Source organism: Cibotium barometz, chromosome 57 (genome assembly GCF_041138505.1).
Source record: "Cibotium barometz isolate CiBa-2024 chromosome 57, ASM4113850v1, whole genome shotgun sequence".
NCBI lineage: Eukaryota > Viridiplantae > Streptophyta > Polypodiopsida > Cyatheales > Cibotiaceae > Cibotium > Cibotium barometz.
In genome coordinates, this window is record NC_141102.1 from 13,559,481 (window position 1) to 13,573,878 (window position 14,398).

Consider the following 14,398-nt stretch of genomic DNA (forward strand, 5'->3'; position numbering starts at 1 on the left):
CACTCTACTAAGTGTATTACCAAAAGGCTTGGTGCGTTTAAGGAGGTGTGGTTTTATACATCGTAATTTATTGTGTTGTTGTTTCTAATAATTAGTCCAGATCGGGTTCACATCAAAGTTCCTTGCACTTCTAGATGAGGTTTCAGAATGGTTTCAGACAAGTTTTTATTTTTCCTTTCTTTTTTTGCTGCTGCTAGGCTCATGTGTCTAGGTTCATGCCTCTAGACTCACGCTTCCAGGCTCACATGTACACGTATATACAGGTTCACATGTACATGTATATACAGGTTCACATGTACACGTATATACAGGTTCACATCTCTAGGCTCATGTGCCTAAGTTCATGTCGTCTCTAGACTCACGTTTACAGACACACCTATGCAGGTTCATGTCTCTGGACTCACATCTCTTAGCTCGCGTATGTAGGTTCGTGTGTCCAAGTTCACATATGTAGGCTCATGCTTATGAACTCAGGTTATGTGTTTCCTTGGTGTTCCTTGGTGTAGAATATGCCTACTTGGGATACAAAAATCTAGGAACTGGGCTTATGATAGGGTTGGTGTGCACTTTTGTATGAACCTAACTTATGTACTTGGGATATATAAATCTCGAAAAACTAGGCCTATGAGATAGGGTTGGTGTGCACTTATTAGGTATTAATAGTACTTTAATTTTTTAATAATTATGAAGGACGAGAATCTTTTGTAGAATTTATTGTATGATAAGAAACGTTTCTAAGGACAAGTGTAGGTGTGTCAGTATGGGTCTTTATGGTTGTAATAATAGGTACATACTATATTAGGTATACCTATCTCAAGGCTCATGTTTCCAGGCTCACGTCTCTAGGTTCATATGTTCAGGGCTCATAGCTCATGTATCTTAACTCACAGCTACAAGCTCACATGTCCAGGTTTACGTCTTTTTACACGAGACTGTGGGCTTACGTTCCCTACTTAAGAGCTGGTTTAGCCTAATTTTTGGTGGTTTTTGTGATTTTTTGAACTTGATGAGGTATTATTAATATTCTTAATCTTAATTAATCGTTGTGATGTAACTGATTAAGTGTTTTTAGATTGTTTTTTAAATGGTTTTTGTATGTTTCTACTCTACTAATTTATAGAATACATGAATAATTCATGAAAAATATGAAATGCATGAACCAAAACTATCATTTTCACTATAATTTAACATAATGGAGCTCTAGAGTGCTCTTTGTAGCCAACCTAGCTACAGGTGCTAGCGTAGACATATGCATTGTAGACACCTCACTATAGATACTAGTTTTGGTGTGCTACATCCATGTCTATGGCCGAAACTAGTCCGTGACCATTTGTTGCCTGTGAGTGCAATGAAGGGGAATGCATCACCATGCAATCCATGGAAGAGAGGTGTTTCCACTTGACACGTGGATCCTCACACACCTCTGTTCCCTATAAAATTAACACATAGGGCCATTACAGCTCTAGCTCAAACCCATCGTTGCCTCAAGCTTAAGTATGTATCCCATTTCAAAAATCAATTTCATGAAGGGTTATGTCAATAGAACCCTTCTAGAGGTCATTTTGAATAGTCTCTTTTTACGAAAGCATGTCAATTGTCATGTGTTATTAATTTCCTCATTGCAAGTTACACTAGTGCTTGAGGGGGTAGTAAAGCTCCATACACACACTCAATATCTATTATAGTGTGTCTAAGATATTTTCATAGTGGGACACCATTAAAATTTTATAAATTTTCTCAAGTAGTGTATTCTCGGTATGTGTTGCTTGATAAAAAGGTTTGGGTGAATACCCATGATCATAAGAGTATCTACTTAATTTGCATACATATTTATCTTTACCATACAAGATAACAACAAAAAGAAAGGGGATAATACATTTATGTCACACATAACTCAATGGAATATTCAAACAAATGGAGAAACAAAAATCCATAATGTAATTTAGCAAAATATGGCAATCCAAAACTAAGTGGCATGGGGAAGCTCACTAGTCATAGGGGTTCTCTCTAGCATGTACATCTATATTATCTCCAACATCCCTTGAGGTACCTGCATGTGCTTGCTTCCCTAGACTCCTATGTAGCATAGGGATTACAAAGGTAGAGATGATATGCTCATCCCTATCAACAACTACACAAACACAGCCTGTGCGTAGGCATGCTAAAAAAGTGGCGCTATCCCTCAACTGAGCTCTAAGCATATACCATCTGGTGGAGAAAGAATCTCCATGAAGCATGCTATGAAGAGCACACTACAGTCCATCCCACCACACAAATCCTCCCCCATAGGTGACCTAGCCTTCACATCGGATATAGCAGGTGATGATAGAGTACATAATCCTTAGGCTTCATGCCTAAAGCCTCAAAACAAGGCACACTCTCCTAGCGAAACAAACCTGCAACCATCCCACGCCGCCGTGCTACGAACATCATGGAGGTAATACCACAAAGAGCACAGTAAGACATTGTAAACATTTTCCAATCATGAAAAGTTGACTATGCAAAAAAGTGACCCATGGCAAAGCAATTACCTTGGTGTGTAGACTTAAGGTCTCGTAAATATGGGGGGATGCTCCACTAGAGGCCATCACAAGCAGCACTCCAAAATCTGATAGAGTAGAAGCTGCCAATGTAACACCATAGTGAACATGATCCTTTGAATGCGCATCCCACTATGGACGTGGCACCTATCCATGGAGGACTCCGCCAAATGGGAGATCCAAGAACACCAAATCTGCAACCCATGACACTAATCTGCCCTTCCTAAAATACTATCTGCACACCTAAGCATATGCTCATGGACTTGAGTGTAGGTGCTATTCTTCAATCCCGCAGTGAAATCATGTCCTATCTCCACATAATCACCAACAACTGCAATACAGTTGGGTTCTCTGAGCAGCACAACATGGCCCATGGTATTCTGATGACAATTAACATAGGACATAGATTTCTTGACATGTAGCCTATCACACCCACCAACACAAAAAAAGGTAGACACATAACTCAAAGGAATAGAATTCTTAAAGATTGTTACAGTGCCTTTAATTTTGTTTTTTGTTTTTTGTGACATATATGATGTAGGGCCTAGCATGCTTGAAGGCAATTAAAAGCATGGACATGGATATATATTGATTTGATAGAATGACATGTTTGATGCAGGGCATGGATTTGCATGTACATGTATGAGGCATGGATTTGCATCATATATGTCATACAAAAATAAATAAAAAAGGTGCCCTGTTGGCATGCCGCACCAGAGCGGCCTGCCCACAGGGCCTTTTCCACAGGGCCTTTTAAAAAAATTTTGTGTGACATATATGATGCAGGGCTAGGCAATTACATGCTTGAAGGAAATTGAAAGCATGTACATGGATATATATCGATTTGATAGCATGTACATGAATGAGGCATGGATGGCATGTACATGTATTAGGGTTGGCCATGGATAGCATGTACATGAATGAGCTGGCTCACATGTATATGTATGAGGCATGCATGGCCTTGATAGCATGGAGATGATGGCCATGCCTCATACATGTCTCACAAAAAAAAGGGCCATATGGGCGCCTACCCACAAGGGCCTTTTTTGGTGTGACATGTTTGATGCAAGGCGTGGCCATGGAGAGCTCTGAAGGCAATTGATAGCATGTACATTGATAAATATTGATGGTGATTGCATGTTCATGTATGAGGCATGGATTTTCATGTTCATGGCCTTGCATCATATATGTCACGCATTTATTTTTTTAAAGGCCCTGTGTTGGCAGGCTGTGCCAACGCAACCTGCCCACCCACAGGGCCTTTTTTTAATTTTTGTGGCTAAGGAGGTTGTGTTGGAAGAAGATGGTTCTGCTAGCCAGAAACAGTGATGTGAGGAGGTTGAAGAAGCTTCTTATTTCTCATCTGGTCGATGTGAGAGTACTCTCTTTGACGATGATGATGATGGGGGTGGTGATAATGCATGCAGGGCAAGCAGGTCCGTGATGAAGAGAAAGCAGAGGAGGATCATCAAGAGGAGTAGGGGAGCCACCATTACCAGCTCTTTGTACAAGGAGTTGCAGTCCCTGGCGGAACTTAATCCCTCCCCACTACGCTATTGGCAACGCCTGCATCAATACAGAGGTGCTACATATCTACAAACTAATAATTGAAAAAAAATCACTCTCCTCTCTTTGCTTTATCTATTGTAGTTTAATTTCCTAGATTTTATCTCTCAACTACGCCTTGCTTTCTGCTTGCAGCCATGTGTTATCTCAGATGCATTAGGCTACTTGAAAATCCTCTAGTAGCAGGAGATCAAAGATCTAAACGAGGGTTTAATTAATACCAATACGCAGTCTAATTATTCAAGTGCATCTCAAGATACTCAGGTACTGGCATGCTTAGGACATTATTATCAATTACTCTAGATTAATGGTAGTTATTATGATTTAAATTTTTAACCTAAGTATATAAGTTTAATTAAATCATATGATTACTCTACTATGTGGATTTCTTTTCAAAAATTAATGTAAGTTAAGCACTTGTTAACTGTGATTCTTGTACTAAGCTCTCAATGTACACTACCTTGAAGGGATAAATCCTAGGCCTTGTGGAGGTTTACGTGTGTTGTTAACACTGGGCTCTGTTTAGATTATTCAATATGTCATAGCACTTGGTCTTACTTGGATTAAGCATGTGTTAGATCTCGAATTTATTTGGATTAAGTGTGTGTGCCATGAACTCTTGGCTTTGTGTAAGCCAAGTTGTGTAACTCTTAACTTGGTCTAGATTAAGTGTGTCGTCATTATACTTGACTTTTCTTAAATTAAGTAGTAGAGAGGATAGATTTCAAAGTAAAAAAAGTTCAAGTAAGTCAACTGGCTAAACAACTTGTTGATCTCACTCACTCTTCCATGTAAGAGATGGGGGTGTATTCTCCAGAAATGCATAGAGACCATGCGGCCTCCTTTGGCAGATCTAGGAGTGGAGTTGGAAGATGATAGCCATAGACCTAAGTATGTTACTCTCATTGATAAGGAGGAGGGTGGGTCAAAAGAGGAGCAAGGAGGACAAAACCAGATTGTTGTTGAAGCCAAAGTGGCAAAGACCATTTGGGCAATTCGTCGGGCTGGGCTAGGGAAAGAAATGACTTGCTTTGGGATTCCACCTCCTAGACATAATGCAAGATGTGGAAGATATACTAATGAGGGGTCTAAAGAAGTAGGAGCTCCAGCACCTTGTTTTTGGGGGCATCGACAATTTGATGAAACCACTAGGTGGTATTGAGTTGTATGGAATCTAGAAAAGGGCACTTGCCTATGAAGTAACTAATCAACCATTTTTTCCAACATTGTTGTCTCTCTTGTGTGTACACATCATTTTGCACTATCCTTGTATATCATGTGCTTTAACTTAGCTCTAGTATTTGATCTACCATAGCTAACTTACACATGTTTTTCAATATTTCAACATGGTATCTTAGAGCCAAGAATGGGTAGGGATCCTAGGTTGAATCCAATCCGAGATTTGGTGAGATTAGCTCACATTTAATGCTATCTCATCTTTTTACTAGACTCCAAAACTGCCAGCCAGTTGGTGGAGGATTCAATGCTCCCCGATAAGTGAATCATTGCTCACCAAATCTTGTGAGAACCTTCCACACATCAAGGTGCATTACCTCGTACCGTCAATTGCTATGATTAGGTATCCGTTGCCACTGCATTATCACTTCCCCCAAAATCGGATGTTAATGGCACAGTTTTGGCCGTACAACAAATCCGGTCGCCATTGTCGGATCTCTCTCAACTGCTGTAGGTGCACCCATATGTATGCTTGATTGCCCCAAGAGCGCTTGGCCAATAGCTTTCTCAACTAGGAGAGCTGAGCTCTTTAGCAGAGCTGTGTTTTTCACAGCCATAGCCACAAGCTCTTCTAACTATCCTTAGTGATTAATTATCACTAATCCTATCTTGTTTTGGCTAATCAAGTGTTCTATCTAAGAATTATCACTTGTTTCTACCTCAATGTTGGTCTTGGCCTCTCTTGCAAGGCCCAATAAGGTTCTTGAAATCAAATCCAAGCCTCTTCCAAGCCTTCCACAAGCTTCTAATTCAAGTCTCTCATTCACTAAGAGCTTCAATCTTCAAGGTGAATCAAGTTTGAGAAAAAACCTCCTCAGTACTTTCTCTCAAGTGTGTTTCTCAACTCTCTCAACCCTAATGGCCTCACATGACACTACCTTTCGCTTCAAGGGGAAAAATTTCCACACTTGGCAAACCCGCATCAAGTTCATCCTTGTGAAGACAGGCATATGGAGCATCACAAGTGGAAAGGAGAGGAAGCCAAGGGACCAAGCTACTATTTTGGCATGGGAGACCAGAGATGACAAAGCAAGATCCATCATAACTCTTGAGTTGGATGATACATACATTCACCATGTGGATGGGTGTGAATCTTCCAAGGCTTCATGGGATCAATTGGATACCCTATTTGGGGCTCAATCTAGGAGCTCTAAGTTTGGTTTGTTTATTGAGTTTTTTAAACTTGATATGAAGTCTACAACTTCTCTTGCATCTCATCTTAATTATGTGCAAAGTCTTATGACCCAACAGGCATCTCACTAAAGGTGGATGAAGACATTGCCATTGCGGTGCTACTCAAGTCATTGCCTCCCGATTTTGACAACATTGTGATAACTTTGACCAACATGCCTATCACAAAGCTTGTTGATGTTGAAGCTTCTATTTTGGAGGAGGAGAAGAAGCTAAAGTTCAAAGCCAAAGAGGACGCCTTGTCCAACACTTCACCAAATCAAGTGGCTCTCTACACATCAAACAAAGACTACAAAGGAAAGGCTAAGTACAACTCTTCAATCATTTGCGATTTTTGTCACAAACCTTGACACATTGAGAAAGATTGTTTCTTTTGAAAGAACACTCAAAAGGCCTACATTATGCATGAAGAGTATGGAGATGAAGGAGAAGAGCATGGAGAACCAAAGGAGGACAACAAGGGGCATGATGAAGCTCTCACAATGCATAGTGAATACCTTCTCTAGATCATGTCTTGGGCCCGACCCCAAACTCTTATTGCCCATCTTTACATAAGTGTTGTAAATCTTTGTAAATCAGCCATTAAACCTCTAGTCCAACTATTCCTAAGTAGCCTCAAGCTTAAATTGCCATCCTAAACTTGTATGGTCATGGTAAGCAATCATAGTAAGAGGGAAATCATAGCATGGATTTTAGGTAAGCATAAATTGTGGTGAGTCATCAAAGGTCATCAATACCATTGCAATGATTATGTGTTTGAAGGGGGGTGTTGAAATTTGCACCAAACACATCCATAGAAGGATAGGGCCAAATGGACCATGTACATGTGAAAGGGACCAAATCACTTGGCTTGTAGGTGAAGCTTCTCTAGCATGTAGTTTTGTGTTTAACCACTTGTTTTGATGAAACCACTAGGTGGTATTGAGTTGTATGGAATCTATAAAAGGGCACTTGTCTATGAAGTAATCAATCAACCATTTTTCCCAACATTTTTGTATCTCTTGTGTGTACACATCATTTTACACTATCTGTGCTTTAATTTAGCTCTAATATTTGATCCAACATAGCCAACTTGCAGATAGTTTTCAATATTTCAACACAAGGGCCTTGGGATTGAACTATTCAGCACGAAAATCCTTGAGTTCCCTAGGTGCTCATGCAAAGGATTCCAGAATAGAGAGAGCAAAAAGTTGACATAAAATATACGAGCGAGTAAGAAGAGGGAAGAGGAGAGCTCATAAGTAAACTATTGCAAGGAAATGATTGTGTCTTTCTTATTGTAAAAATTGACTTATATACAAATGACTAGTTTTCACACTAGGTCAGATAAACTAAAAAATGATCCAACCTCTATTACTAGTCTTAAGCAACTATGTACACTAAGTTTGTAGACTTTCCCTCTTTGACATTAAGCACGGTGAAAGATGGCTTTATATGTTATAGTGCTGTCTTATAAAAGTTCAATGTTTGTTCGAGCGAGCAAGATGGCAAAGTGCCTTACAATAGGTTAGGCGGGTGAAACCATGATCATGCTCATTTGAGAAGAATTCTATGAGAGCCATTCTTTTAAAAAAAAGCTTAAGATGGAGAGTGCAATGTTGCATTCTCCCTCGAAACCCTCTTACTGTCTTTTTTCTTGAACCCTCTACGTAAGTGGCTTAATATAATGTGGACCTTTGTTAAGCTCAAGGACTCCTCAAGCTACGCCAAATGGTACAAAACATACTAATCCACAACAATGTATGAGATCCCAAGGAAAGTTTTTAAATTGAGATTGTGAGAGATAAGAAATGTAAGGGTGTTAAGGTTTGGTATCCTTTACCTAGAGTTTATTTAGTAGGACTTATATTTGGGTATTATTTGGCTTATTGCTCATTCTATTTAAATGTGTTCCATTGTGATCATGGAATTATACTACACTTGTGATCATGGAATTATTTGGCATGACTTATGTTTGGGTAGTATTCGCTTAGTGCTCATTCTATTTAAATGCATTATACTATGATCATGGTATTATACTACTTGTAGTAGGATTTTTATTATAATTTGGTTGATTCGTAGGTTGAATACAATACCAACTTAAAGGAGGTGGTTAGCTCTCCTTTAGAACTTATAATGGGTAGGAAGAAGGAGAAAGGCTTGTAATCTCCATCCTCTGCCGAAATGAGAGCTGTAAGGTCTCTGAAGCATGATATGGTCGTCAGTAATCGATGGATCAAGAACAAGCACAAATACCCGAGGTACACCATCAGAAGTGGCAGTGACAGTCGCCATGTTGAGGCGGGCGAGCCAGGAAGAGCCAATATCTCTAAAACCTGCTTCCAATAAGACCGAGGAAGAGCAGTGAACTGTAGTGAGATTGGGGTAAGGCGATGATCCTCCCACTGGATCAAAGCCCACTTGGAACTGAAAGAAGAAAATCTTCCTAGGGGCAAGAGGGAAGGTACTGCCAACCAAAACCTAAGAAGTGGCTTTTGGAGAATAAAAGTCCACCTGGAAGAAGCCTCGACCAAGCACACGAGTATCCTAGAAGTGCAGTGACGAAAGATTGGCTACGGTAGAAGTCATAGAGCCAATCGATAATGAATGGCCAACATAAAAATGCTATCGAAGGAAAAAGGACTATTGATTAGATGCACTATGAGTTTTTCTATCAATACCTAGTTAATTTTTTGGAGCGTTGTGAGATCTTCTAGCATTTTATAATGGTTTTGATCCATCATCTTGCATAGCTATTTGAAATATACATTTAAATCATTGTGTGTAAGAAAATATACATTTATAAGGTCTTTGGCTAGACTTATTGTGTACGCTTACATGTACACATTCATTGCATTTAAATCATTGTGTAAGGAAGTATACATTTATAAGGTCTAGGTCTTTGGCTAGACTTATTGTGCACGCTTACATGTACACATTCATTGCATCTTCCTAGGACAAATGATTTTTATTACCTTCAATTTCACCAAATTTAATTCTCTATAATAGTAATGACTTTTGAATGTGTGTGTGTGTGTGTGTGGTGGGGGGAGGGGGGGGGGTGGGAAGCTAGATTTTTTAAGGGTGCTAGATACTGGATTTTTATTGTAAATGCAACTGCCCACAATACACCTTTATTTGTGAAGAGAGAGAAGGGTGTCCTATTGAGCCTTATTTTGTCCTTATATTTTTCCCATGTCCTTTTGATCATGCATTTTACACATCTTGAGAAGAAACAACCAAACCACAAAAAAAACCTTTGTTACCCTTAAAAAGGATGTTTTTATGTACTAAACTAGTCTAGTCCTAATTAGAGGTGGACAATTTGAACTCTTGTATTGGTTTCTTTCTTCAATAATTCACTATCTTGATAAGTAGATAAGGGGGTGCAAAATTATAGATCTTACAAGCACTTGTATAGACATAACATCTAGGAGGTTGGATGCATTTAGTTTAATCCTATGGTAAAATGTCCATAATGTGGTGGTGGCGATATTATAGATGTGACAACATAATGGTGGATTAGAGATGTAAAAGAAAGCACCCAAAATCTTCACAACTTTTTATACGATGGAATGTCAGAACATGGTTGTCATACAGTTTTCTTACTGTACATTGAGAAACAGCTTAGAGCCACAATGTCGACAGTAGAGTCATCATATGTATTACTAGCCACAGATGCAGCTACGCTATTGTAATACTTCTGTTGAGGAAACCCTTTCAATAGGCTCCAAAGTTGATGCCTTGAGCAAGAGGCAGATCCCTTCCATGATTAATTGTACTGCAAAAATTTAGGGCATACATTATAGTGCAAGAAACTCCGAAATTAGCAAACCTACAATGTTTAGCTAAGAGGGGTGGCCCACACACACTCACCATGTAGCTCGACGCATGTATTGCTTCCAAGAATCGCTTCCGGCTTCTCGGCCACCGCCTGTTGCTTTCTCTCCTCCAAAAGCACCACCGATTTCGGCTCCGCTTGTTGGAATATTGACATTCACGATGCCACAGTCACTACCAGAGGGCCTGTACAAGCGCCTCACTTTGTCTTTTAGTTGTTGCTACTCAGAACAGAATTTCAAAATATAGACCCCACCCACGCCATTACCAGAACATTACCAGAACAAATATGCAAAATCAGTGCAAGTAACCAATACCTATACCACAGGCTGGACCACAATCAAACCTTCCTGTTGCATCAGGACTTCCGATCATGGTAAATCAAGATCCATATCCACATCCATATGATGCAAAGGGAGCTTTTTCACCATGAGTAGAGGGGGAAGTCATATGCATCACTACTCACAAATGCATGTGGGCAGGCAGAGAACATTTTTTGACCCACTATTATTGACCCAAGGGGGAGGAGTGCATGGAAGCTACATAAGGCTTTGGAGCGACCCAGGCTACTCCAGGAGACCATTTATTTGGATGGTGACACAGCAACCTGGTGGCCATGGTTAAAGCATGACTACAGAGACTTTCTCGGCAATGCCATTTATAGGAAGGGTTTTGCAGACCATCTGGAGGCATATTTTCTTTCACCTTTGTGCATTAAGCGGTTGAACACGGAGTCTCAGAGAAAGCAGCGAAAAGAGATGGAGTGGGTAGCACAGTTTGTATGGAGACTCAAATTAGGCGTGGGAGTTGGATGAGAACCAGCTCAACTCTTTCACCCCTAGCTTGGTGGAGGGAATCTAGTGCTATGTGGTAATATATGACAAAGAAATGGTTCTTGTTCAGAAATATGAACTAGCGATGGCAGATGTTTCAGCCTTCAGGAGCTGGGCATTCCAAGAAGTACTGCCCAAAGCTCCAGATTGCACACAGTCAGGTATCATTTCAGGACTAGATGAACTAGAAACAAATGCCCATGTTAGTTCTGTTGGTGCTCCAGCTGTCTCTCAGTTCAACAGGATGAGGTTCCCTTGACACAAGGTGGATTACAAATTAAAGATGCTTTGGCCAAGTGAATGAGGTCAAGGTGTTGGTACACTTGATGTGGACGAGCTGGAGCTCCCCCCATTGCAAGCCTGTGCCATCGCACCTGTAACAGCGGGGGGCGTGTATATAAAGGAATTCACTTAATAACACAGGAATTGACAAACAAATAACAATACAATGAGACGAGAAACAACACTAGTGGATAGAATAATGCTCTGGGCCGAGACCCCCCCACCCGGTGGGTGCCCCGCCCTGCCTCCAAGGACTTATTAACACCAAATACAATCAAGGAGGAGTGATTCCTTCTGAGTACAAGATTCCAATTTCCTCCAGACTTTTTGTCACATATAGGCTCGTGTATACGGAACCAATTCACTACCAAAACAGCATACATACATCAACCATTCCTCGCATATACATGTTTACCATCATTGTGAAACATTACATGAGCATATACATCCTGCAAACATAAACCAACTTGCACATGACACAGCACTAGGGGCTGAAGTTGGGCCAGCCCCCCCTTGAGGTATCTTTATTACCAACAGAAGTATTTATATGTACAAGATGCAGGTGCCCGGAGAGTACACACTCATCCAGCCGACACTAGATTTATCCAACGGTAAAAACATAGGTAAACACATTACCTGCAACTCCTCGGTCACCAACCAAGGTTGAGTGGTCACCAACCACTCCTGTTGCAACACCCTCGGTCACCAGCCAAGGTTGAGCGATCACCAACCGCTCTTGTAGAAATACCCTCGGTCACCAACCAGGGTCACCAACAACTCCTATACTTTGATAGTGCGGTCACCAACCCTCTAACAAAGTGCTGTCCCAAACCTGCAAAACAGTAACCAGCCAGGGTTTTGGCTCACTGGCCTCCTACAAGTTCCACCAGATCACATCCCCAGGCTTGATACTTGTCTATGGACATGTTTGCTCAAGTTTCGTCGCAAGAAACCTCCTGCAAACCTGTAAAAACAGCCAATAATGACCCTTACAACAGTCGGCCAGCTCCTGTTGAGGCTCTGTTCACTCCGTCCAAGCCCTATTCTCAACAGAGTAGCACAAAAACAGTCCCAACAGCCATGCGCCAGCTTCTGGAAACAAACCTAACAGCCTGCAGCCCTAGAGAGAGAGAGAGAGAGAGAGAGAGAGAGAGAGAGAGAGAGAGAGAGAGAGATGAAATGAAATGAAATGATATATTAACGTCTTCAAAAGGCCAAAATGACCTATGAGACCAAAAAGGTTACAACAATTGGTGGATCTGATACAATGTCTATGTAAGGAAAGCTAAAAACAATTAAACAACTAACTGAAATTGAAACAACTATGAGGAAAAGTACGGTACCAGGAGCTCCTAATGGATAACATGTGGGAGGAAAACTCCAGCAACAAAGGTAAGCATCATACACATCACTATCCAAAGATGTCTCTCATCGGTCGATGGTGGATATCCTCAATGTCCTCCATGGTGAGTACTCTGACTGGATGTCTCCCATGCCGTGCTAGTATGGTCCTGATCCTCTGTTGTAGTCTCCGCCGGTGTCGAGATGGACCTCTCATCTTGGGGCGCCTGGACCGCCCCAGCTCCATAGCCCGATCAATCAGTGTACCTCTCTGGTGCGGCTGTACTCTGGGGCTAGCTGCAATGCCTGCTGACCTGACTGCTCAATCTCTGGTCGAAAGAAGTCTGTAATCTGCCTCTGTAGGTGTCTCTCCCTCTCTGATCCCCTCCCTCTCAGGAGACCCTCTCTATGTCTACGCAGCTCTAGCAAGTACAATCCGAGGCATCTCTGATCCTGGTATCTCATGACTCTAGAAAGTGGTCCAAAGCCCTCTCTGAACAGGCAGTGAAAACGGCCTCGTATCTCATAATATATCGGACAGTGACATATGTAATGTAACTCTGTCTCTGGCTCCATCTGGCATAGTTGACAAATCCTGGCCTCAGCTGGTACTCCTCTGAATCTGCCAGTCTCAATCTCTAGCTGGTGTGAGGATGTGCGCATCTGACCAATAGCACACCGTACCCCATGAGAAAGATGAGTATCCATGTAGCTGGGTCTAATCACAAACCCATCCTCCGTGAGCTGGAGAAGATGATCTCTATAGAAAGCCATCTTCGTACCAAGCTCGTGTGTCGGCTGTATCCATGTCCTCCTAGTGTCCAGCTGAGTCAAGTCTTGCCTGATAAGTCTGGTAATCTCTGCCCGTGTGAGAGAGAGGGAGGGTGCATCCAGGGAGTACTGAAATGGAGGTAGCCTGTCCATACTAAAGCCATGCAGTTGGAACCAAGCTGTCATTTGTGCATACCAACATGATCCGTCTCCCTGTGATGCCAACTGTCGTGAAGACTCCAGGGCTAAGCGAGCATATCTGTCTCTAGGGAGAGCCCAAGTGCTATGTATAAAGAAGACTGATCGAGTGAGTGCCTCTACTACCAATGGGGGGGCAGCCATCTCTGCACGGATAATATCATGTGGTACGGAGGCCTTGGCCCTAATCATCCGGGAAATCATAGAAACCAAGGACCTCTCCATACGTCTCCATCCATCAGTGCTACCAGCTCGGCTGTGGTGATCCACTGAGGGTCCCCATATCTCCACTCCATACAGCATGGCTGAAGTGACCAAAGTGTCAAAGAGCCAGAGCTTTGTTCGAGGTTCCTGAAACTGAACCTGCGAACACATCCTCTCTAGTCTCCCCAATGCTGTAACAGACAATCCACTGTCCTCTGCAAACATGTGCAATGCATCCAAATGACGCTGCATCCCCTTTGGAGAATCTGAGATCAGCACAATATCATCAGCATACAATAACAGCGGAATCCATGTCCCTGCTAGCTCTGCTCCTCTGTCACCCTCCCGCTCTACATAGTCCGAAACCTCATCCACATACATCCCAAATAAGGTGGGGGAAAGGGGGCAGCCCTGTTT

General features: G+C 41.7%; 1 protein-coding gene across 1 annotated transcript in view; it reads right to left on the bottom strand.

Moving 5' to 3' along the window:
- Nucleotides 1-10,054: 10,054 nt before the first annotated feature.
- Nucleotides 10,055-14,398, bottom strand: part of ALDH7B4 (aldehyde dehydrogenase 7B4) — a 124,190-nt gene continuing 119,846 nt past the window's right edge. The window contains exons 13-14 of the mRNA XM_086791631.1: nucleotides 10,389-10,538; nucleotides 10,055-10,293 (exon numbers count right to left, since the gene is read on the bottom strand). Coding sequence (XP_086647757.1) covers nucleotides 10,233-10,293; nucleotides 10,389-10,538 — 211 coding nt within the window. The 3' untranslated portion in view covers nucleotides 10,055-10,232. The remainder of the gene's footprint in view (nucleotides 10,294-10,388; nucleotides 10,539-14,398) is intronic.